Source organism: Netta rufina (assembly GCF_964035555.1).
Source record: "Netta rufina genome assembly, chromosome: 14".
Classification (NCBI taxonomy): domain Eukaryota; kingdom Metazoa; phylum Chordata; class Aves; order Anseriformes; family Anatidae; genus Netta; species Netta rufina.
Genome location: NC_140137.1, coordinates 12,749,120 through 12,775,399, shown reverse-complemented (window position 1 = coordinate 12,775,399; position 26,280 = coordinate 12,749,120). Strand labels below are relative to the sequence as shown.

At 43.4% G+C, this 26,280-nt stretch overlaps 1 protein-coding gene across 1 annotated transcript in view; it reads right to left on the bottom strand.

Moving 5' to 3' along the window:
- Positions 1–7,651, bottom strand: part of CLINT1 (clathrin interactor 1) — a 48,499-nt gene extending 40,848 nt beyond the window's left edge. Inside the window, exon 1 of the mRNA XM_084295080.1 lies at positions 7,434–7,651. Coding sequence (XP_084151206.1) covers positions 7,434–7,474 — 41 coding nt within the window. The 5' untranslated portion in view covers positions 7,475–7,651. The remainder of the gene's footprint in view (positions 1–7,433) is intronic.
- Between the last annotated feature and the right edge of the window lie 18,629 nt (positions 7,652–26,280).

Genomic DNA, 26,280 nt, shown 5'->3' with positions numbered 1-26,280 from the left:
AACATGTAAGAAAAAAATCTCATGCTCTAAACTGAGAAACAACAGCAGCTACCAGTGCTTGTCTATAACTGGACCCATGTCAGGAAGATCAAGCACATTGTAAGAGATGGAAAAGACACTAACAAATTAAAGGGGGTAGCTGTGCTCCTTCTTCCCAAGGTCAATGAGCCTCAGTTTAGGCTCTCTACCTTCCTCTTTCCACCTTTTTCTTTTAAAATGTTCCCTTAACATTAGTTCAGAACAAACAGCAGTAATTTGGAAGTTGAAGTTCCACATCAAGTGCATGTAAATATTTGCAACATACTTAAAGCAACAGGTCATGTTAAAGATGAGTTCTCCAGTTTCAAGTGGGACATCTTGTACCATGACTTGTGAACAAACTGCGTCCCAAACTCAAGAATAAACCAATGAGGAAAATCCCAAGAATTCCACAAAGAAGCATGCACACAGTCCTTAAAAACACCACATGGCTGAGTCCTGAACTACCAGCCTTCAAGGCAATGTCTCACTCATTCTCCAGCATCTCGTCTTTCTGTTTTTACAGAACCTTACCATTCTTACATAAATACAGAAACATATTTAAAACTTGAAATAAAGGGACGCACATGTGAGATACAAGAACCAGATCAAAACTTCAAACTTGCCTTTTAGGCCCACTGCAATGCTGACCTTACACCCTCTGATAGGCAAGCCTGATGAAAGCAGACTGTGGTGTATTCCGTGTTTACACCGTGCTTTGGAAGTACCCTGGATAAAAATAAATATGCAAATCAAAAGCATAACATACTAACTGGCAACACGAGCAAGAGATGTTAGCAAAGAACTGAGCTGAGCACCTCCATCCTTTTGACTGTAATTGCACAGTGAGGTAGGTAAGGCTTTACTTTTGCCTAGCTTCATTTGTGTACCAAGCAGAAGCTTAGCTTTATTTCTAGAAAGGTGATGCAAAATTATGTTTTAAAAATACTTCAAGTACACAGAAGTTCTTAAGCACGTACACACCATTTAGATTCCCTAAAAGCACAGAAGGCTGACCCCTTACCTAGCATTAGGGAACAACACTATGGGCTGTTACCTTCCAGGGGGTGAGGAAGGGCAAGGCTGCATTTGAACAATGGCCTCGCTTTAAGGAGCAGGTTATTCATCAATCCTTTGTATTTGATCACAGTTACCTTCTGAGAGTTACCTTCTGCTAACTCTTAGTACATACTTCAGCTTGTAGTACTTGCTTACTTTTGATTACTCCACTAACTGAATATTCAAGCAGAATGACATATCTATGTACATGAGATAACGGAGTGTGCCACTTTCAGAGATGCTTATCACCAATACTAAATTACATGGCCCAAAGACTACAACTATTTTTATTCCTTGTTTGTAAAAAGCAGTAACGGGTTTTGTACATTTTTAAAGGAAGGAGGAAAGCCCTAAGAACGAAGTGCTATGACAACCACTTGGCAGGCACAGCCACACACTGATGCAGAGCCAGAAGATATTAAACATGATCTTCCTCTGCATTCCCAAGACTTCTCTCTCTCTCTCTGGTAACTGGGCAGAGGACAAGTCCTTATGGGGCTGGAGATAATAATCATCACCTTGCTTGCAATAATGACACTAAATGCTGTTCTTAAAGCAGTTATCAGCAGGACATCTCTTAAGCAGCAATAGGAGGATAACTCATGCAGGGAGGGTTAACTGTCCCTTACATAAAACAATGAAAGCGTTCACTGCTCTCAAGACCTTGCTCATGCAAACCAAAATAATTCTGAAGTGTAAAGAAAAGTAAATGATCCTGGAACTGGAGCAACGGAGTTTACAGGAAGGTCAGACAGCAATGGACTAGTGTTAGACAATTATTTACCCTTGCACTGGCTATATCATATGACAGATCATTTACCATAATACCTGCTATTACTAAACCAGCCAACAGTACTTGATTACGGGAGAGCTCAATAGTCTATGTGGACAAATCCACGGACCATAATAAAGTTACCTGTAAACAAGAAAAATTACGGGCACATTGGAAAAAGGAAAGTAGTTAGGCAAGAGGATTTAACCCTGCCCAAGCTGAAAATAAGTAGGATCCTTCTAATGTATTGGTGAAATACAATCATACTATAGAGTTGACTGTAAGGCATGTGATTGTAGGGTAACTTACTGGTATTTATACAACTACCAAGCTAATAAAGTATAATGCAGACATAACATGAGCCAGCAGACAGCAGCATGAGACTGGGACTCAGCAAATCCAGAGTTTATACCATTATCAGCTCACTGTTAGTTTGACGCAGCTACCCTTTTAGTTTTCCTTATCTGTGAAGCAGGAGTAATCCAGAAACCTCTACTCCTCAGCTGAAGCACAATGCCTAATTTATTTGCACTGCTTTAGGCTACAACAGCTAAGAACTGCAACGAATATCAAAGCAGTAATTCACTCTATTTTACCAAGATTTTACTCTTCTTTTTCCAACTTGTACAATTAGAAGCACTAAGGAAAACACGCTGCTCATTAACTAGCAGAACTTTTCCCCTAGCCTGCTGTTCTGGAGCTGATGACAGCAGCTCCTTCAGCCCTTCCTTTTCCACTTGCGTTAAAGATCCTAACGAAGACGTAACATCAGAACAAGCAGTAGAGGACCCTAGTGCCTACCTCTACAAATTCAAGGGTTATATATGCTTCAAGTATTTAGTATCTGTACAAACATTGCAATTAGTTTTAAGCTAGACAATTTACTCTCCGTTTAAAGACAGTTTACAATATTATACTTGGGCAATTTGTCAGGCTTGCAAAATGTATGAAAACATAGCTCCGTAACACTTCCACTCCCACCCTGCAACAGGAGGGAGTGCCATCACATTCCTGCTCTGCCACGAGCAAGGTGTGGCTAAGAGCAGTAACTGCAAAGCAGTTAGGACTCTGTGATGGGGACAAACAACTCAACTAGAAGGGAGAGATGGAAAAAAAATGAAATAATGAAATCAGAAGGGTGGCAGCTATCATGTTCCTAACACTGCCAAGAAATTCAGAATCTTTCCTTAAATATATATTCAAGAAGCTCAAAAAACTCAGTGACAACATTCTCACCTCCTTAACAAATTCCAATGAACATCTGGATTATACAGATCTATAACCTTCACCAAGTTTTTATTTAGACTGTTTCTCACCTTTTGGTGTGTGGAAGGTGCTTAAAATTAGCTCTCATTCTAGGGTCATGCATTTAACAAAAGCTAAGAACAGTAAAGAAACCGCAGAGAAAGTGGCTGTAAAATCACATCGTGACACAAGCAACAATCTAATCTCAAGGAACAAAAGGTTTTTCATCCTGCTTACTGCATGTCCTACCTGCCTGTGACAGAAACTAGTTAGAAAAAATATTAAGTTACAATCACATCTCTACTAACAGAGGAACATTATTTCTATGAGAAGTCCAGTTCCCCAGGTCTTCCTTTCTCACCTTTTTAGAAATGGGAGTGAAGTTTCCCTTTCCCCACTTACAGAGGAGAAAAAGGAATTCAAGAAAGTTAGAGACAAACATGGTGGCCTATCTTTGAAACTTGGCCCCAAGGTGAAGCTAAGACCTTCCTGCTCTTGCCAAGCTAAAAAGTTGTTTTAAAAGGGTTCCTTGATATACCTTGATTTCTTTTGAAAATTCCACAGAGCTTTCTTTACAAAACTCCCCTAGAAAATTTACCAGGACCACAAAACACAGCACATACTTGTCTAACAAGATTAAAAAAGGAAGTTGCCAAGTTGCGTAATACTCAGTATTTCCATACCCAGGGCTTCAGAATTAGATCTCAGTGACTGCAGCTCCCTTTGACAGTACAGATATTTACACACACTAGGGAGATACCTGGTCAGGCCTTTGCTGGTTGGATTACCAAAGCACTGAAAAACTTAACATTTCTAGGGTAAGCTGCTTCTACACAGTACTGGCCAGGCCACAGGTCTTAAGCCTCACACAGCTCACAAGCAGTTCCTATTAAGACTTACCCAAAGCTGCATCACAGCCACAGCGCTGTTCAGAGCAGGAAGGAGGTAACCTGAACCCGGTGCCATAGGAGCAGCAGAACATCCAGGGTAACATTATCCATCTGAGATAAAGCTGCAGAACCCATCACGCAACAGAGCAGCGGGATAGCTGGTGGCCAGCATACTTCCCACATGTAAAATATTCTTAGAGCTCATGCTCCTACCAGCTATGTAAAGTATGTGCTGTGTGCTTCTGCGCTCTGCCATATTAAGATGTTGGTATGCAGCTTATTAGGTCAGAAAAAACTGGCTGCCTTCTGCATACGGCATTCGGGCTACAACGGCTGCACATTTCCACTGCAAACAGCCCAAGCCCACGACACCACAGAATTCATCAAACTCTACTACATGACCTCAGCAGTGACTCAGACTGCTACCTGACTCACAAATTTTACATCAAGCACCACCCTGAACTTTTATTGAGCCATCAGAAACCTGTCATTTGAACTGAGCTTACAGTTACAGAGGGAACGAATTGATCAAGGGGGGCTGCATTTGTTCAGTTTGCTTTCCAGTTCAGCTTTGATCTACTGGGGAGAATACTCATACAAATGAACACTTAAAAAAAACTGAAAAACTGCCTTTAAAGTTAATTTAATCACATAATCTGTAACATAGCTTATTCTAAAAGAAGTAAAGTTTAGATCTGCACCATCTGAACTGCAAGCTAACCAGACAAACTCAATGTAACTCCACACACTTGAATAATTCTTGTGCACATTGCAGCACCTGGGAAGAAACTGGAGAGTGGAAAAAGGTTGGCATTTATTTAGAATAAAACTTAGGACAAGCAAGTTTTACTGGGCACAGAGAAGCTTTATTAGTTATTTGGTTTAATCCTCAAACTTCTTCACAACTCCCAATTAGATAGGAAGCATTACTGCTTGATCATAGCTAATCAAGCCACGTAAAACTGAAGAGGGTGGACTTATACTAGAACCTAAGAATTGTTACACTGCAAACAGGAGAACAAGACTCAAAGCATCTTGTCACATCTTAGAACAGTAAGCCTAATGCTCTACCATAGTCTGAATTTCAAATATAGTAGGACCACCATTCACTATCAAAAATAACTGTTTTATGCACAAGAGGATGTGGATCCATACTTTTGAGCTTTCAGAAAGTGCTTTTTGCAATTGAATTACAAAGGTAATTCTAGGTTCTAATTTTTAGGTTTAAAGCTATCAAGAAGTTTAATAGTCTATTTACCATTTTTAAGTATTTTTTGTTTAAGTAGGAAGCAGACATGGACCAAAATTAATAGTAGCTTAATTGTGCATTGTGGCTTACTGAACTTTGAAACACTGACAAATGTTTCATACGGGTCCTCCAACTTGAGATCTCTGATCTAAGCAAGCTCTCAGCCACTGAAGACCAAGTAAAGCTAAGAGACAGACGAGCAAGCTGAAATAAATACTAAGATGAAACATAACAGCTGAATGTGGAACCAAGGCGTAGAGCTAACATGCACCGCAAAGATCTTGGTTTGCGGCAGCAAAATTTCAGGCTACTAGCCCATTTTTCAAAAACCCCATATAAACATATTCCTTTTTTAAGGAAAGAGGCATTCTAATTAAAGTTCAGTATGTTCCTGCCACAGCATCAGCAGTTATTTATGAGGCGGACAGCATTACCTAGTCTCTGTAGAGTTTTGTAAGTTGTGGCCTTAAGACAGAAGACATTATGACAGATCTGCACTGCACACAATGGGACTATTGATTTTGATGTCTCTAAATACTGTTTACTCTCCAGGCACCGCACTTCCCTCCTCCCTCCCCCCTTTAAATACACGATCTGTTTTATTTGAATAATGTTATTCCCTAAAATTGAAGTTTATTCAAAAAACATTTTATCTGAAATACTCACTTCCTGCACTTGGTTTGAAAATTGAATGTCTTTTCCAGTACAGATTTTGATGCACAGTTTGACTTAATAACTTACAAAATATCCTTAGAAGTAAACGTTTTAATTACAGTGGCAGTGTTACACTGATCATTAACACTACATAAATAAAAGTACACAGGCAAAACTTCATGTTCTCTGGAGGTGTCCTTTTAAATCCTAGAACTCAAGGTGGGCCTATTTGGGTTCTCCTATCTCTACAATGTCACATTATTACAATTACCATTCTACTTTAGCAACAACCAGCTTTTTTGGCAGGAAGCTGATAACAGGAGAAAAAAAAAGTAAGCCACTTCCTCAAGAGAAGTCCTGGCCTGGAAAAGCCTCAGTCTGGTACACAGCATCCTAAGCAAAACACCTGATTATGATGAATAAGCTGCCAATTGTCCTCAGTTTGCTGCCTTTAAAGCTTTTGTAGAGAGCAGGTCAGTTTAAGAACTGTTTGGAGAAACAGAAGTTTTTAAAAAGTTCAGAACGGAACCTCAGTTTTGAAAGACTTACCCTTTGACCTCTAAGGCTAGACACAATTACTAGAGCACACAATCTCCTCCTGCATATACTAAGTTGTGACCTTCAGCAAGTTATTCCTCTGAGAATTTCACAATTCATGGAAAAGTGCTCCAAGTTTGGCCCTAAAGACATATTATCTAAGTAGGCAAAATCTAATCTTTAGTAAGTCCTCCACTATAGTATTTTTTTCCCCTTACGCCAGCATTTAAGGAGTAGCAGAAAAACACAGCGATAACGTCACACTCTCTAACAGCAACACCGTGATCACGGTAACCAGCACAGCAGCCACGTCTGAACGCGGCTCTAATCCAAGAAATAAACTTGCAAATACCTGAGACATTTCAAAGTTTAAGGGCTGGGATGGAGCACTGCTCTCCTCTACCCCACTCCACCTCTAAAACCAGGGGTGGCGAGTCAGTGGCGACCGCAGTAGGGACCTGTCCTTTGGCAGGAGCAAAGAGCCTGGGAGAGACGTGGCAGTGCTGGCAGCACTCTGCAAACCTCCTGTACAGGTGGTTGGCTCCTTGCAGCCCTCTTTTCTCTGGACGTGACCCATCTGTTTCTCAGAAGGGGCCTGGACACGAGGCCATCCACCCGAGCCAGCCCTCAGGGGCTCCCCAAACCCCACAGCCCCCCTGGCAGAGAAGGGAGCACCCCAAGGAGCGGCACAACCCCCAAAGAACCCACTGGGCCCTGCGGAGGGCCGGGCACAGCGGGAAGGCCCCGGGCTGCCGGGGGAGCGGCCCCCGCTTGCCTCAGAGGGGCCGAGGCCGGGCCGGGAGGAGGGGTGCAGGCAGCGGGCTGCCACCCAGGGCCCCGGGCAGGGGCTGAGGCGAGCGGGGGGCGGCCGGGAGGGCGCCACCTCAGCGGGGGCGGCGCCGCGGCCATGTTGGGAGGCGGCCGGGGGCAGCGCGGGCCCCGCTGAGGGGCCACAACCGAGCCCCCCCCCCCTTTTAATCCCCCCCCTTTCCAGGCCCGCCGTACTCACGCCTTGTCCACCAGCTCCCGCACTTTCCACATGTTGAGCATGGCGCCCACCGCCCGGGCACCTCCTCGGCCTCGCTGCCCTCCTCCTCCTCCTCCTTCGGCCCCAGGAGGCTCCGCTCAGCCGCGCTCCGGGCAGCCCCCGCCGCCGAGCCAGGCCCGCTCAGGGCTCGCAGCCGCCTCAGGAGCCCGGGGACGCGGCGCCGCTCCCGGAAATGGAGGGCCCGGCGCTGGCTGCCGGGAGCTGTAGTCTGCCCATCGGGGTGCGCTCTGAGGGGGCGGTCCGGCCGCCCCGCACCGCCTGCTGGAGGGTTTAGGTTCTTTAGGAGCCTGGGCTCGGCTCGCAAGGGTTGCGGGGAGTTGTAGTCCCGCTGGTTGGCACTCAGGAGGTTGGTGGTGTCGCCTCGCATCGCCTCCAAGTGCTCCGAGGCTGTGCCACACGCTGTGGTGGAAGCCAGGGGTTGTGCCCTCCTCGGCTTGTGGTGCAGCCACAGCCCTGCTCTGGCCCGGCCTTAAAAGCACCACAGCTCCTACCCTGTGGTTAGCTCCTTGCCCCGCCGCCTTCTCCCTCTCAAGAGGCAGATAGCGCCATGCAGAACCACCAACCGCGGCCATAAGAGTCACGCCTGACTGGAATATGGCCTTGTTGTGAGGAGCTCGTTGAAGGGCAGCATTCCATCTCTACAGCTCTGTGTTTGCTGGTCGTGGTTTGCAGCCTGATATGGATGTTGCCCAGACACCCAGGACACATCCCGAGGGCCTCCAGCGGGTTCTGTAAGAGGTGTGACACAGCAAAGCGGGCAAAAGGGTGAGGTAAAGGCACCGGCTGGGGCACAGCACGGCCAGGAACCTCGTCCCCACTGCTCCAGCAAGACCAAGCCAACTGACAAAAAGCCAAGGGAAAGAATCGTACACATTAAAGCTGCCACCAGAGGATATTAACTGATTTAACATACTTTTCAACATGCATTGCAAGGCCATCTTCAAATATTGTCTGTGCACGGTGTTGAACAGGAATCACAGCTCCTTGAGTGTCATCAAAACAGCGAATTCTGTCAAGTGATTTTATAATAATCAGGATTGACAGACTGTTTTGTTACATACCTTTGCTGTTGTTCTCTATCAGCTTGTTTTCAATGTCAGTTTCGAACAAGCAGTCATGAAGGAAGATTTTTTTCTCAAGAGAGGTGGAAGTCTGTTGGCTATTTCTTTGCAAGTCACAAGACACAAAGAGAGTGCCTGGGTACTATGGTCAGTCCATAACATATTCTTGATGTATCTTTCCTGTTTGTGTCATAAATGAATGTGTTTTGCCTCAGGACAACGTATGTTTGTAAACTTTTACCTAAAGGCAACATGTACCTGTAAACGTTTGCCTTTTGATTGTTTGGTTAGAGAGACCACAAAAGGCATGAGAAAGACCGGTTGCAATTTACTGGTCAAGTAACAGCCACCTCTTTTTATAGTTGGTATTTCTTTGAACTAATCAGGAGAACTGAACAGCAGATCACCTGCCCATTTTCTGACATCCCACTATCTCTTTTTACCAAGGTACTTTCACGGCTTCTGTCTTCTGAAAATCTCAGTGAAAGCTCAGGGAAATCTGCTTGAATAAACATCCCAAATCAATCATCAGATCCAGTCCGCACACTAACAGTGAGTGCTATATGTTTGTGTAAATATTGTATGAACAGGTGAATGTCGGTGGATTAGTCCCCAGGTGGATCTTTCCCATTTTCAACCTCCTGTGCCTATGGGACTTAATTCTGGAGTATTCATCTTAAACTTTCATTTAGGAGCACTGGATGTCCTTTGCTTTTATGAATTTAACTGATTACATTTTGAATCCTCTTAGATTAGTCCCCAACACCTTGTTGCAATAACATTCTGTATTAAACTGTTTTGTGTTTTGTGTTGTGTGAAAAAATATTTCCTCTTACGAGTTTTAAACCATCTGCTTAAAAGTATTACTAGTCCAAACGTCATGGGAAATGGTGTATAATAATTTCGTTTTATTCCTTTCACTGTCAGTTGTGAATTTAGAAATCTTTAGATTTCTTACTACATTGTTTTCTTTACTATGCCCAAGACTTGAGGTATATTTATTTTCTCCTTGTTCAGAAGTTGTGCCATAGCTTTGGAATTCTGCTCTATCTTTTTGAAACTGAAGGGAGGGATGAACACTGCATACAGCATTGAAGACACGCAATGGCCTACTTATGTTTTATAGTTTCTTTTCTTGGTTCCCTTCATAAGAGTTCTTAGCACTGTCTGCCTTTTTGAATGTCACAGAACTCTGAGCTGGTATTTTAATCTGCAGCACATCTATCATCTGTCTGTGGTTGTTGTTTAACTGAACTCAGCATCAGTTCTGCTGTCCCCACTGCTATGTGCCCTTCCATCATGGACTGGGAAGAGAGTGATCCTTAATTTCATATTGTAACACCTGGCAAAGCAAGCTGAGAGAGGACTCTTGATCTTTGTTATCTGCCTTTCACTTTTTCTATAATTAAACTGAGGATGTTGGTCTCGGGATTAGGAAAAAACATTTTTGATATTTGTTTAAAGAAGAAATAATAATATAAAGTATTGCAATTGGAGCTTGCAAAAGCACAGCCTTTCTGATTTGCTAGAAATGATGTTATTTTTAAATTTGGCTTCAGTCCATATTGGATCAAAACCAAATTTCTAAATACGTTTCTGATGAACTGCAAGTTCCCCAGATTCTGCTGCGGTGCTCTGAAATTGATGTTCTTGTCAGTGCAGTGGTTTCCTTGAGCAGCTGCAAGCAGCTCCCAGAGTTCTACGTGCTGGAACAGGCCTGCCAACTCACGATGGGCTGCAAGAGGCAGCTTTCAGGGTCCAGACTCTAGCCACACCTGAAGGTGCACATTGCCCAATGTCAAACAACCTCTTCCCTTTCTTCTCGTCAGGGTTGACATTTAGAACTGAAACGGGAGTCAGTAAGCCATCAGGATTTGGTTGATTTATGTGTTTGTTTTTTTTTTAAATATTTGTTTCCATGAGAAAAAAAAAAACACAACCTACTCTAATCATACATTTTAGAAAAAGAGAAGAGTAAGGAGGAAGTGTTTTAGATTCAGGCATAGGAGAATAATAGTAAAGGCAGAAGAGAGAATGAAGCTGGAATTTAAGAGCAGTCAAGATGAAGGTGCAGATCTTTTAAGCATTACTAGCTATGTCTGGATGCAGTAATGGGGCAAGGAGAGACGACTGGCATTTATTGTCAATTTTAGGGTATAGTAAAAAGCAGGTCTTTATGTAAGATTGAATACAACATGACTGACAGTAATTTTGCCATCCCCATTCTGTCAGCTACTGATAAAGTGCATGAGCATATGTATAATTTCTGAATGATGTGAAGACACTTTCTGATGCATAAGTAGTTTCTTTAAAAGAGATCTGATCGGTGTAGATCGAGGGTAATGCAGTTTCAAAGCAATGCAATATTCAGCATAACAGGTAGTAGTTGTAGCATATATCATGTAGAGGAAATGTACTTTATTATAATTTGAGCCATCAATTACAGGAGAAGCAGTTAGAGAAATTGAACTAATTTGAACACTGCAATAGAGTTTGCACCTGGCTATTCCAGAAGTTAATATGGGCCATTTGGTGCACAAAAAGTCGTGCGCATTCCAAATGCCTGGAGAGCAATATTGGTTTTAATTTCAACCATATTAATGCACAGCACAGATATGTCCAAGTCGGTGATTAATTTACAATTAAAGTGAGGGGAAAAAAAAAAAAAAAGAAGAAAAAGGAAATGTCAAGAAAAGACACATTGGGGCTGGGAAGAGAGGCAGTGGCAGAGACAAGCTTTTCATTTGAAGCAGTATTTGTTTTCATGATTTCATAAAGATCCACTTTTTACCCACTTACACATCTGAAGTCTGAATTTCATAAAGCGAATTTGTTTTAAGTATTAGTCAGTAGGGCAGAAGTAACACTGAACTAACATTCGCTGTTTGTAGTCTGGTTAGTGTACCAGACATTTCTGAACAATTGCAGCTTCCCCAAATCCAGATTTCTGCCTTTCTGTAACACATCCCATACACACAAACACATGGTGTTACAAACAGAAGATCACTACACTAAGGCTTCCACCACCTGGTAGCTGAGCTCATACCACATTCAAGGACAAGGAGAGAGTCTTGGGGTGCAGGCAGAAACAGGGGATATTGGCAGTGAATTCTACCTGTGGAAAGTGTGGGTAGAGTAATAAGGAGAATCTGGTAGTGATGTGTGCTGCTTTAACCATATCCCTCCTGACATTGCCCTCCTGCCTGTTGGTGGTACATCCATTTACCAACAGCACTTGCATGCCCAGGACCTATCTGATTCACTATAAAGGAATATAATGTAGGTAGCAAAATTCAGAGTTTTCTAAGCGAAAAAAAATCCTATTTTGAGGTTTAGAGCTGTCTACAGCTGCTTGTGTTATGCTTGTGGAATAGCGGGAGTGCAAGGCAGAGGTAGTGACTTGTCTCAGAAGCTGGGCGGACAACTCTGCCACTCTGACAGTTTCTTTTGCCAAGATAACACTGGCATTTTTTTGCAGAAAGTCCCTGCAGGGAGGCTGTATCGAGTGTTAGCCTCAGTCGGAGGCCACATGGATTTCACCCAGTTTCCTCACAGTCTTTTGAAACAGTTGAACCGTTTCGCTTAGATGAGGCAGAGGTGGTTAGTTCTCAAAGGGAATTACACAGTTCTGCAAAATTCTTACAAGTTTCCTGAAAGCGGGTGACAGAACGAGGGACACCTTGTTCTTACTGCTCCTGGAAAAGGAATGCAAGCTGAGCTCAGCCCTTGATAGAAAGCATTTAAGGTCACGGTTCTCTTCTCAGTGTTCTCCATTGCCCAGCAAGCACTAAATTCTTGTTTTTCCTGTGCCCATGGCATCCGTGATGTTACTGTCTGTTGTGGATTCTCTGATGTCTAGAAAGAGGTGAATTCCTGTTGCCAAAATGTTACCATTTAATAATTAAACAAACCAACAGAGAGATAAATGTCCCCAGGGAAGCAGTCATTATTAGTTACACTTTTTTTACAGAGCTACTTGGGACTTTTTGGTTTCCTATTTTCTCCCACATTAGCAGTGTGGGCATGGCTCTGAATTAGGAAGAAAATGTGGGGCTTGAGGATTTCCAACTGATGGCTGATAATAGATGTTCTGAGCTTTCCCTCATGACAATGATATGACATTACTCAACACTTTTCCCGGGGAGGCTTTGGAGCTGTATTTTGAATATGTGTTCCCACTGTAGGAAGTGTGAAATATGAGGAAAAATGCTCTGACTGATGTCCTGATGTTATGATGTCACAGCTATTTCTGTCATGCCCCTAAAAACTTCCTTTAAATGACTGTGGTACTTTCCAAGGGCAATTTAGGTGTTAGTTTTTGAGAACTGGTCCTGATAATGTAATTCTCTTCCATCATATGAATCACACATTATTTTAATTCCTCTTACAGAAACTCATCTCCAGATTCCTCAGCCTTTTGTTTTAGCTCCAGTTTATGCTAAGAATTTTCATCCTGCTGGTATTTGTTACGCAGCTGTTCCAGTAAGTTCTTTTTGTTCACTGACAACAATCCAGCTCACTCTAGAATTTAAACTGCACAGGAGGAGGAGAAAAAGACAGGCAACTGTCTGCTTTTTGTAACAGTCAGCCCTTGACAGGTTTGTCTTGGTTAGCAGCCTGCATTTCACGTTCCAAAATTCCTGTGACAGTGGCCAGAGTTAGAAAACTGGTAGCAGAACAGGGCTGAACCAGAAGCACATGCCAGACTGGTGAGGTCAGAATTCTTGGGTATGGCTGCAGCCAGTAAATGTTCCCGTTTGTTACGTTGTCAGTTTGACCCTAATCCAAGTCACTCAGCTCTCTGCCAGACTGCAAGCCAGAAAGGTCTTGTTTGCCTGATTTCCTAAGGATACAAAGCTTATGAGATCTTGCTGTCTATGTATTCGTGTCCCTCAGTCCCCTTGCAATTACTGTTGGGTGTAACAGCCAACCTCAAACAAATGAGATAGATGGGTTAAGGATATGAAGTTATGTTTTGTGAAAATGCACAGATGTATAGAGAGATACCATAGGAATGCCCCTCTTCAGGGAAAGGCTGTAGTAGGAGTTCAGTTAGATAGCTAGGAGTCCCCTTGGAGAGCACTGTGACCAGTGTTCCTGCTTCTGAGCGAGTCTGCTAATTCTAAAACATGGGAGAATCCAATCACAGGACACAAAACTGCAGGAAAACAAAGTTGCTTCATTGCTCACTGAAAACCTTGTTTCTCCTTGGTCTGGCTACTCTCATATATAATACCCGATATCATAAATGTCTTACACTTCTTATCAGATGAAGCCCTACTATGGCTTTTCATCAGATGTGAACTATGAGGGGACAAAGTTGTCATTTTTCCCTCTTGACAGTAGCAAACAGCCCTTAAACAGGTAAAAGGAATGGCATATCAAAATGATCTTCAACCCAGGGCCTAGGGCAACTGCTGTTTGATAAACTGGTAAGACATAGTCAATTAAATCATTGCAACTTTTTCTTTTAAAGGTCATACATTTTTATGGGTTGAAATTAACAAACAAACAATAGGAAGATACAAAAATGATGTTTTAAGAGCCAATATTAGTCATATTTTTATTTGGCTGGAAATGAAAACTGCCATGGCAACACTTTACAAGACAATCCTTGAATTACTTTTTCAGAATTAGCTGGACTTGGATTGAAACACAGTAGATGGAGACATTTTCACAGACTGGCAGACTGGGACTCTCTAGCCTGGAATTATCCAGCCAGTTTTAGACAGAGAAACTGGCTTTCTATCTCAAAGTTGGAGACAATACTTTAATTTTTTTTTTCCTCCACATTTATTTTTAATTAGATCATGTTCCAAAGAAAAGAATGAAGGAAAGTGCTGCTGGTTTTTCCGTTAAAAAGATAGAAAGAAAAAAAAAAAAAAACAGCAAAAACAAACAAACAAACAAAGTTGTCTAATGAGCTTCTTTTCTCTTAGTTAACATATTTATATGCATAACCATTTATATGCATCATTTATATGCATCACCAGGAAAATAATGCAAATGCAAGTCCTGTAACGAAGAATTCCCACCTGAGTAACTTTTATAATGGGGTGGAAATGGTGTGTTAGCAACTTTTTCTTCCATGCTCCCTCATCCTTCTTTTCTATTTCAGTTGCTTGCTTGGAATGCAGTTGTTTAGGTTTGTGGTGTTTTACAGAAATAAAGCTTTAAAATCTGCTGTTAACTCTTAGTATTTTACAAAAGCAAACCACAAGCACCATCACCAGCAAAAAAGTTACTGAGATTTTAATGAGTTAAAAGGTAAGCTGAAAGAGCAAAATCAATCTCAGACGTGAAACTGATGAGTTTTGGTGCCTAGGCTGAGAGGAATGTCAGAGGAAAAAAATACTATAAATTAACAGCAGGTATTTCATGTGACATCTACAAGAAGCAGACTTGATCCTCTGGGATTTAAGTGGACATATTCTTGCAGCATCGAGTAACCTTATCCCACAGTCATTTACAACAGCTTCTTTCTCAGAACTATTTGGTCCTGGATGTCATTAGGTAAAAGACTGTGAATTAAATGGATTGATCATCTCCAGTTCCAAAGTTCTTCAGTGCAGTTCTTGACAATTCATTCAATTTTGAATTTATCATGACTGGGTCCTCCTGTTATTAGATCCTGAAAAAGAAACTGAGAGCTACCATCTACTCTTTCTCTGATCTCAAAGATAGCTTTGGGAACAGAGCGATGCTCATTTTCAACTGCCTTTCTCCTTCTGGAATAATTGCCAGATGGATCTTAAATTTTGCCTTGCGTGCAGTACTGCCCAGTAAACCAAGCGTATTGCACAAGACTGTAATGCAGAGGCCTGGTTAATTTTGTACCAGTTGTTCTACTGCTTTCTTCATTTTCAATAGTTTCAATTCCTCTCTTGTTCCCATTGGTGTGGCTTTATTTACTGGCTCCCCCTGTGTCATGAATTTAATCCTGAACTTCAGATGAAGGCTGAGTTCAGAGGGAAAATATTAGTAGCCCTTCAGCTTTGAGGTGCTTGCTCATTAGAGTTCATCAGTTTGGGGACTGTTTGCTGTTTTGGAAGACAGAAACAGAGAAAAATAGTACAAATGCCGCTAGCCTGAACAAAAGGTTCTGCTATTGGGAAGGGAAGAGAAAAATAAACAAACAAAAAACCCCACCACACAAGAAAAACAGAGGTAAGAGCTCTGCAGAGGCAGGAGTTGTCAAAAAGCTTTCCTCATCAAACAGACTTCAGAGAACCACAGCAGACGGATTTTCAGTTCCAGTCAAATGCAAGAGTGTAGGAAGTTGACATGCTGTCCCTTGGAGAGCTGAGGTATTGACAAAAGACATGCAAACTTGAAAAATGTACATTTGTGGAAAAATCCATCCTGACAAGTGACTGCACTTAAGTCGCCAAATGGACTTCACCCCTGGGATGAAACTCAATTATTGTTACACATCCAATGAATCCAACCATGGAGAAAGCACATGGCCAATAAAAGGGAACTGTTCAGTAATCAGATCTTTCAAAAACTATTTAGCTTTTTGCCACTGAGTACCTTCTATAAGTGATGTGTACTTCCCTGAAAACCTGCTTGGCTCCTTAACTAGCTGGTTAGAAATGCTGAGCCATTCGGAGCTGCTCTGGAGCACAGACACATCCCACAAAAAACATTCAAAAGAATTTATGAGACCTTTCTGAGGAGATATCTGGCTTGGCTTTTCAGATGCAGTTTGTATTTAGTACATTGAAGAATGCTTTTGTGTTTGAGGGTATCTTTATGATACCGGCTGCAGGGGCTATTTCTTGCTAAAAGAATTGTGTTATGTGATTTAATCCAGGGAGTCCCGGTAAAGGCTCCATTAAGTAAGAAACTTGTAAACCCTAAGTCATTAGGTCAGTCTTCCATTTTGAGTGAGGAAGTGTCCCGTGTGCAGCTCCTGCTCAGAGTTTATCTTTCCATAGGAATATTTGCCAGGTGCCATTTCTCTCCTTTTGAGATTACGTTATCATTTGCACAATGTGTGTACTTTTTATTTCCCGCCTTCCTGATTTCAGCACAGCCACAGTTATGATCATGAATAAATCCTTACTGAAGGATCTGGTTTGGGTCATTTTTATTTCCTGCTTCATAAATGAAAGTCAGCCCCACTAATGGCATCTAAGCCATTTGTTTTAGGATGCACCTGCACACAAATTAGTTTTACAACAAAAACCATCTCTATGAAACTGAAACACTGCAACTGTTCTTTGCTAAAACAGGCAACAAGAGCTGGCAGATGCTTTTAAGAACATGGGTATTAGGTGCTAGTGTTTCATAAATCCACTTAGTTTTCTATGGTCAAATTTGAAAACTTTTCTTCTTTTACCAGCCATCTAGTTCTCTGCTGCGCCTGTTTGTTTCCTTAGCTTTGCCATGCTTTTTAGGTGTCTTTTTCTAGAATAAATGGACAATATTCTTGTCAATTCAGAATGCAGCTTCCCTCGGTTATGTGAAAATCCAGTTCCAGCAATGTGGACACACACATATGTGAACATGCACTCAGAGACATCTGCACTTTCACCCATCAGTAGCAGGACAAGCGTCTGGGGACTGGGGACTAAGCTGTTGCTTTTTTTTTTTTTTTTTCCTTCTTCTTCCTTCCTTTTATGTTCCCATTGTTTCATTGTTTCAGCCAATTTTTTTTTTTTTTCCCCACAATCTGTCTGCTTTTCTCTTTCTCCTTGCAAGCTAGTAATTTGGACTTGGAAGATTCTCTGGGCTGCCAAGCAACTAGCTTCTCCTTATTCAAATTTTCAGGGAAAAATGTAGCACATCCGTTTATACTGTCACCCTGACAAGTTTGAGCCCACTCTCAAGATGGGAGTTATCAGGCACTATCAAGTTAAGCAACAGCCATCGAGGATCAAGCATCAACAATCAAGTCTGCACCATCCCAGCCTGACAACAGAGATCTGGAGAAAACTGTTCAGCACAGTTTTATTCATATATCATGAGTTGTTTTGAAGAGGGTACTGCGTTTAACACTTGTTCAGCAGCAGGTATCCAGAACTTGGCTGTTCTGAAGCATTACGTGGGTGCTTTGATCTCAATCCATGGTAGGAATGCACATGGAAAACTCAGGGAGCCACAGGGCCTAGCAAGATTAAGGCTGTTCAAGACTACTCTTCCCTTCTTGATGTAATCAGAGCCAAAGACCGCTTAACATTTATAGCAATTATATGAGCAATATTATCTCAACAAAACAAAAAGTCCACAGTCTCCTTTCAGCTCCCCAAGAATCTCCTTGGGGAGCTGAAAAGCCTGCCTTTGACCCCTGTAAGCCATTTTCATAAAAACACTCTATAATTGCATCATATTTATGATGAATCTTCATCACACTCTTAAGTCTGTCTAGCTAAGTTGTTTCTCTAACACTCTTCTTAGCGTTTGCCTTCAGAGATAGAATGATTCAGCACAACAAGAACATAGTGTGCAAGTCTGCCATTAAGCAAATATTTTTCATTGTTTGCAGAATCCCTAGAATTCAGCAGAGGAATAGACTGCAATTTGAGCCAAGAAACATCTGAATGTCATGTAAAGTTCAGTTAATTATTTTCTAAATAGTCATGAGCACTACTCGAGCTTACAGTAGGGCTCAGATGGTATTGTTGTGATCACACTGTAGCCGTTCAGCTGAGGGGAATGTTTGCTTTCACTTTGGTCTGCTTAGTTTCACAGTGTGACAAAGCCATCTCAGTAAAGGATGCATTCTCAAAGCCTTACAGAAACTGTGGCTGCGGTCTTCTAAAAATTGCACCACTGTGCTCCTGGGGAATCAGCTTCGTCTGATTAGAACTCTGCACAAACCCCATGTACACTTCACCCAGAAGTGAAGTGTACATGTGGCCACATACCAGCTGTGGCCACATACCAGCTGTGGCCACAGCAAAATTCACATCAGCTGCATCTTCACCCTAATCTCTATCTACGTTTATGGCAGCATAAAATAAAGAGGAAGCACTTTTGAGTGTTTTGGTTCGGTGCCACAAGGACTGAGCTTTCTGGCTCTGCTCTGGGCTCTCTGCCCTGTTCCAGCAGTGCTGAGGGCAGCTGATTATAGAAGAGTTGCTCCGGCAGGAATGAGTCAACACTAGTGAGCACACCTCATCATGCCTACTGCTCTAACTTCACAAGTTCCGCAGGTCACCAGGTTTGTAGTTCCTACTCCAAGTCTTGAGATCTGCAAGATAAGCCACAAGGTCTGACTTCATTCCATTACCTGAGTTGCCATACCAAACCCCTGAAATGCAACCTAAGGAGTACAGGAGCACATCCTTGCCCAGGTTTACAAAGGTATTTAAGCATACAAAGATGCAGACAGACACCTAATAGGATTTATAAAAGTGCCTAAGGGAGTTTGGGACCTAATTCCCATTGGCTGTCAATGGGAATTAGATGTGTAATCTACTTAGGCAATTTGAAAATCCCACTGGCTGCATCTTTTCATGGCTAAGTACCATTACAAGCCTTAGCCCTAATGAATAGAATTATTATTATACTTGGTTTCGTTTCATAAAACTGTGATCTTGGTAGGAAGGCTCAGAGGAAGCTTCACTGGGAAAAACTGCTCGGCTCCAGGCACAGATGGGTACCGTGGAAGTGTCAGGAAGGAATAACTGAGCTGCTGCAGCAGTCTTCAGTATCACCATTGTACCTGCCGCTAGCCCAGAGAGCTCCCAGGGTGGTTGTGTGGTGGTCAGTTCGGCTTTAATGTGTGTCTGTCCTGCAACAAATGCAAGTAACTTGGTGAAGGAAACTTTGGCTCACTCACAGCAAAATAATACAGAAAACAAAACCAGAAGTGTGCAGAGGCTGTGACTAGACAGTTAAGCATTTCGTTTTTCTTGCAAAAAACTGCATTGGATTCGTCTCAGCTCTCCATGGACTGAATTAAGTCCCATCTGGTACTGGAGAGGCTTCAGAGCTCTGGGCAGTACGAGGACTCTTGGGTTCCGCAGACATGGGCTGCGGTGCAAAGTTTAACTAAACAACAATCTATTCCTTTCCCTTTTCTCGTCAGGCATGGACTCAAAAAAACAACCAAACTTCCCATATCTATACAACCGTTCAAAAGCTGTGAACAGCCTGGTTTCCCTGGATTTCTACAGGATGTTGTTTTCATTAAGCCAAACTCAACCCCCTGCTAATTGTTTATCCGCTTAACTTTATATACCTAGAGTTCTGTGGAGAGAGTTGGTTCAGCATACAAAGGGGTCTGAATGGGTAATTCAGGTGGGAAATAGCTGGGAAAGAAAGTAGTCTGAAGCTGCAAGAAGATACTAATTATTTATAGGGTTTCCATGAAAAAACAAGGCGATTACAATACTTTTTGAACTTAGTGGAGTTTTAAAATACCCTTTGCTGATATAAACATTGTGTTGATTAAAAAATTCTTGACACTGAAAATTGTAACAATTAAAAACAATTTTAAAATGTTAAGTGTATTTCTGGGTGAGAACCTTGCTTTGAATCTGCGTAATCCTTGACCAGATAGCATGCCATACACATGTAGGTAGTGGATGCTCCATACAATGACTTAGAGTGACCAGAAATCTGGATGAAGTCTTTAAGCACATGATTATGAACTTTTTGTCATGTCTCACCAAGTGTGTAGAGTGGATAGATGAGAAACCTGAGGGCTGCGAGGAGATGCGGTATGATCTGGTGTGGCACAGGGAGCTGCACTCCAAAGCGTGCAACAATAATTTTGCAAATGCTGCTTGTTACGATGCCACTGCTTGCATTTCCTATAGCGAGTGGTAAGAACAAGCTAGGACATGATTGCATGCCAGCCTGGCACTTAAAACATAGCACTTTTCCTGAGTGTCATGCCAGAGAACATGTCCCAAGGCAGGATTTCTTAATCTCCTGACCAGAACCCTTGTTTACCATTTCAGCAGCTATACATGCCCAGAGCTAAACACAGCCGCTCTGCTGTGCAGGCTGCTCTTGCCTGAAGTTCAGTGTAGTTGTTTGTGGAATCAGAAGGAGAAGGGCACACACTGAATGTGATTGCAGTGCCTGCAGACACACCTCAAAGCAACGTCCTGTGAAAATGGGCAAGTGGCTAGGTGCAGTAGGTGCTGGGGACCGGGGTTGTCTCAGCAATCACCAAGAGCCCACACGAGGCTTGGCTGTAGCCAACTGAATTCAGTTTCAGCGCAGAGTGTTACTGCCTGCTGAAATCCTGCCACAGCTAGAGTTTCTTCCCAGCACACCCATTGCTGAGCAACAATGTGTGTCCTTTCCCAGAGAATGGGATCGGCCCAGTCTGGCTCTTGAGAAACACACCAGCTGCACTTGAGAGGATGACGGGATGAATGCTGAAGGAGCTCTGCAGACACAGCAGAATGCTGGGTTTTCATAGCTACAGGCAACTCAGCAGCAGGATCCCTTGTGTGGCAGAGACACCCTTGCCAGAGGCGATGACATTTAGGTGCAAGAGGGAAAAGGGGACACACCATTCCAGGCAGGAGAGGGGAGGTGGATGTACAACTGATCTGTAGGAAGGTCAGCCAGCTGCTGCTTTTTTTTTTTTTTCTTTTTTTTCTTTTTTTTTTTCTAAGTCTATTTGATGCTAAAGAACTGGAGGGGTGTGAGGACTAACTGCTTCCTGGCACAGAATCCATAGTCATTGTGCAACATTCCTTTCAGCTCAGCTTTGCTGACATGCTTCGTTCTGACCTCAAATATCTCAAGTTTTTCCAGTCCTGAGTTCCTCTGCAAGCAAAAAGCCCTGTGTCAGTGGTACTGTGCCAAAATACCTGGGGAGCTGGGCCAGACTGGAAAGACTGGGCTGGTCTTCCTATGATCTCAGGCAGGGGGTCGAGCTGTGCTGCAGCTCTGGGAGGTCGGTCTCCAGCAGAGAGGAACAGGCATCAGGTGGGCTGTGGAGGGATAGTTCGAGTGGATGCGTGAACAGCACCGACTGCTAGCAGGCAAATGGCTCAGTTCCTTTTTTTCCAGTGGAAAATATTTCAATAACATTTTTTTCGTCTTTTCATCAACATTTTTCTTAGATCCCTTTTCATTCTCTGAATAAAAGGAAATCATCCTTGACAAAATAATGGGTGAACACTGCCGTGAAAAAGCCAGCTCCCACTGAATGTCCCCTGCTCTTTTAGTAGACATTTTCCAACAAAGTGTAACAAAGGCTCTGGAATTTCATCCGTCCTTGAGTGTGCTCCAGATGAGTTTTACTTGGAGTGGGTGATGTTCCTTGCAGTCTCTGCATTTTTTTTTCCCCACTGTTAGTCTGATTCAGCATCCTTTGAAAAGAGTGGACATCTTTCTGGTGACTCCATCAGGACTAACTGAGCTGTATGCACTATGCAGTGAGGAGAAAGATGATATCTGGGAAAACCTGCCCAGGTAGTTTTATTTCCCCATGTGTTTTCTGTTTTGACCTTTTTTCATTATTTTATTTGGAAAATGCCCTCAAAAAAGTGCTCATTTGCCCTCCCAGTCCCAGAGCAGTGTCTGTGTTGGTGTATGTGAACGTGGGCACGTACACGTATGCGTAGCTGGTGGTATCTCTGTGAAATCTCTCTCGTCTTTCCTGTTTGAACTGCATATCACAGCACATTGACTGACAACTGCAAATAGATGAATTACTATATATGGGGGAAAAAATCCAGCATTCAATTGACAGGATCATTATTTTACAAAATTGCTTACCTGTAGCTGTAAAGAGTAGCTCATTTCTCCAGAGGTCTTAAAGGAGCCATGCCGGAGATGCTGGGGAGGGTTTGATAACGTTACTTGTTTATGCTCTTTGAGAGTTCTGCTTTGTCTTTGATCTGTGTGTGGGCATCTGTATTTACCACCTTTACTCACCATTTCTTGATCATGTTAGCTCTTTTAAGGCTCTGCAACGGTTCTAATGCTTTTTACTCAGATTGCCCTGTACGAAGTGTTACTTCTGGTTTGGAAAAGGGAATACTGAGACACGAAGCTCTGCAAGGTCTAATACCTCCTCCTGCCTTGTTGCCTGTTCAGTAGTTTTTGACTGCTGGAACTCTTCCCAGCAGCTGAAGCTGTGTGACATAGAGACTTCACTCAACTTTAGCTCAAGGGGCCTGGGATTCATTTGAAAGTCTATTTTTGATTAGCTGGATTTAGCTAGTCAAAGTTTACACAGCTGTGGACAGATGCAGCTGTGCTGGTGGCAGACGCTGCTGTTCCCAGGAGACCATCCTTATCTACCTTGCCAGGGGTTACCGTCAAGCCATTCTGCCAATGAAACACCCCAGGAGTGGTCCTGGATTCAAGCAGTACCAGGTGGGTGGATGGATGAATGTGTAGATGGAGGATGAACTGATCCAGATGATTTTGCAGGAAGCAATCTAAAGCCCACTCACATAAGCCTGCTCCATCAGCAGGCCTACAGAGGGGAAGGTGGTGTAGGTAGGTCAGAGTTGTACAGCTGGGGTCTCACACTTGTACAACTACATGGAGAAGAGGACCTCTTGCTGTTTTAAGCCATGAAATAACCTTTCTTGGTTTCTGCTTCACTCTCCTCCATGCTTTGCCAGGGCTGGTTAGAGCAGAACTGGTGAAGGTGTCCCTCGCTGCATGCATATGCTGGGCAGACAAAGTGCTTGGCCCTCCTCCTGCCCTGTGAAGTGCTGTGGAACTGCAAAGCCTAGAGATAAGGCCAATTTACATCATGAGTGAAAGTGGTAAAGTCTGACCAAAGGTCAGAGAGTGACATGGAAACCATCCAGAATTAGAATTGATTATTTTTAGCAGGCAGTTCTATTCTTGAGCATTGATTGCTCTGTCTGGTTTGCTCTAGCACTGGGGCCACTCCTCCTGAATGCATAACGTGAAGGTTGCTCTTCGAAGAATCAGGGTGGTAAAGGATTAATCTGTACTCCCAGCAAACATACATGGTGCAGAAAAGAAAAAAGATTTGTCTGTGCTTTAAAGTAACTAAAAATTGGCAGCAGTAACAAAAAAGCCTTAAACTGATGGGCAAATATGGAAAGCAAACATATTTGCTCTGCTGAGCAGGGACAGATATATCTAGATAAATTAAGAGAAAGACTTCACTTTTGCTTAATCTTAATGGCATTTCAAGCCCACAGATTTCTGGAAATCTAGTGGAGGCCAAATCATGTGACATTTCTGGACAGATTTGCTGACCAAGGCCTTTGGGATCAGCTCTGAACTTTGGACGATTAGTCAAAATGAAACGCTTTGGGTTTAGCTATTAACAGAGTGTCTGGAGCCCTGTGCCGAGCACCAGTCAGCTAAGTGCAAAGCCAGTAGGGCTGACTGATGCCTGTGGGCCTTGCCTTCATCTCTGGTGCTCTCAGTGTCTGCTCTGGGCTTTACCTAGGTCTCCTAGGGGAGAGGGTGTTTAATGGAAGAAGCCACCAAATACCTGATACCCTGAAACTTCGCTACAGAGTCACTTGTTGGCACCTGCTCCTCACCCCTGGATTTACCAACTTCTCCCTCCTCTTTCACCCCACCCACAAGGTTGCTCCTTGTACCCTTCTTCCCCCACTTCCAGTCCTGAGAATCAAAGGGTATCAAAGGCTGCCGCTATGTTTTGTCTTCTTCCAAACTGAGGGCTGCAGCTATGGCCTCTAGATCCAGGGCAACCCCTGAGCCTGGGCCTGGGCCTGCTCCATGCTGCTGGTACCCGGAGCCACGCCACTGCTCCTGCGTTAGGCTTCCCAAAACCACGGGCTGCAGTCACACAGCACAGAGCTGCCCTGCTTGGACCTGCAGGAGCTGGCTCACAGCTGGCAGGACTTCTTCCTTCAGGCTTAAATGCAGCTGCAGCACTGGAGCTCAGCTGCCCAGGGAAATGCTGTAGCCACATGAAAGCAGCGGTGCATTTTAGCAAACTTCTAGGGTTCAGGTAGTCTGCAGTAATGTTCCATGGACATCCCAGAGCCAACTGTACTTCTCCGAGTGCCTGTTGCAGATACACACAAGGGCTCTTGATGGGAGTTGCTGAACAAGTACGATTCAGGCGTGCAACCTTCAGCAGGCCCGAGCATTCCTGGCATGAGGTCAAGGCTCTCAAAGCAGCTGTGCCCCTTTGCTAATGGTTTGACAAATAGGAGCATTTCTGCGTTTGTCACTGAATCCCCAGGCCTGTTGCTTTCATGTTTCCCAGGGCTTTAATTCCATGCCAGTATATTGGGCTGGCGGGGGAGAGAGGGAGAAGCAATGCTCCACAGATGGTCCAGGCTGGAATATCCTGGGAAGCATTAATCCTCTGAAGACAAATATTCCTTGAAGAGAGAGATATTAAATATGTGCTGCATTTCTACAAACGCTTTGAGCTGGCACAAGCTAGCCTTGCAACAACCTCTTTCAGAGGGAGGTCCACCATTCATTCCCCTTCCTCTGCCTCCCCCTTCCTGGCCCAGGGCTGCTCCGTTCCCTGTGCTGGCACTAACACACACATGGCTGTGCAGTGAACCAGGCCAGGGAACTCTGCCAGGTTAAAACGAAGCAATTTCCTTTTCCCCAGGTTAGTTTTAACCTGGATGAGTTCCCCGATCTGGTTCACTGCAGGGCCACAAGAACACTTGCGTTGGCGCGAGGCGGAGGGAGAGTAGCAGAGGGAGCGAGGAGGAATGTGGGCTGGGGGTGTGGGAAGGAAGGGCCATTTCCTTCGGCAGCCGTGCAGGTTTATGCTGGCTTAGAGACTTGCTGTATCTGTGGTGTTAATTGCTGAAAATGATGTGCTCCGAGCTATGTGTCACTGCTGAGAGGTTTTCAGGAATAAAAGCTTCTCTCCCCTTTAACAGGGGAGCTTACTTAGGTTAATAGATTACAGTTTGGAGAGTTGGAGACAAAACTGTGTTCCCCAGGGTTATTATGAGAAATAATCAACAGTCTACCTAGGCATTATAAAAGGGGAGACGGAGGCAGTGGGAAGGGAAAATCTGTTTCTAAAATTATACAGCAGATTAGAACCAGAGCCACAATGACCTGGGATGTCTCCTTGCAGCTTGGTCCCCACCAATGGCTTCCCTGTCCCTGTCTGGCAAGTAGAAGACGTCAGTTGTCTGCTGAACTGCCCTCAGTTCCCATGTGTGCTGAGGGTCAGACTTATTATGCATTTATTTAAATACGAAGGAGAATAAGTCTTCTGAGTGGCAACTTGGTGGATGATTTGTCAGAAGTTAATTCATTTACCCTAATAAAATGGGAATTAATTCATAGAACCAAAGAATCATAGAATGGATTGGGCTGGAAGGGACCTTAAAATCACCTCATGCCATGCTCCCTGCCACGGGCCAGGACGTCTTCCCCTAGATCAGGTTGCTCAAGTCCTCATATCTGAGTGGAGCTTTCTCTGGATGTACAGTGATGTAACTGAAGACAATTCCTGAAAGCCTATAACAGGATCAGGCCTGTAATAATACTCGATAGCAGTCTATGCAGGTATTCTGCTTTCCCAATCATACTACTGGTGTTCTACTACATTCATCTGAGGAGCCCATTAAGTTCTGGGGAACAAACTCTGCCTTTAATTTATAGCTGCAGCCAACAGGAAGATATCAGAATCTGACCTGTTAATGGAGAGATGAGCATCAGCAAAGATTTCCAGTGAAATATTTGCTCCTCCACAGCGGGCAGTTCTGGCGTCAGTGGGGCTGTTCTGCATTGACTTGGTTTTCTCCAAGGTGAAGCCGTGTCCTGTTCGTTATGTTTGATGTGTGTGTACTTCACGCTGAATCAACACCTGTCTGTTGCAT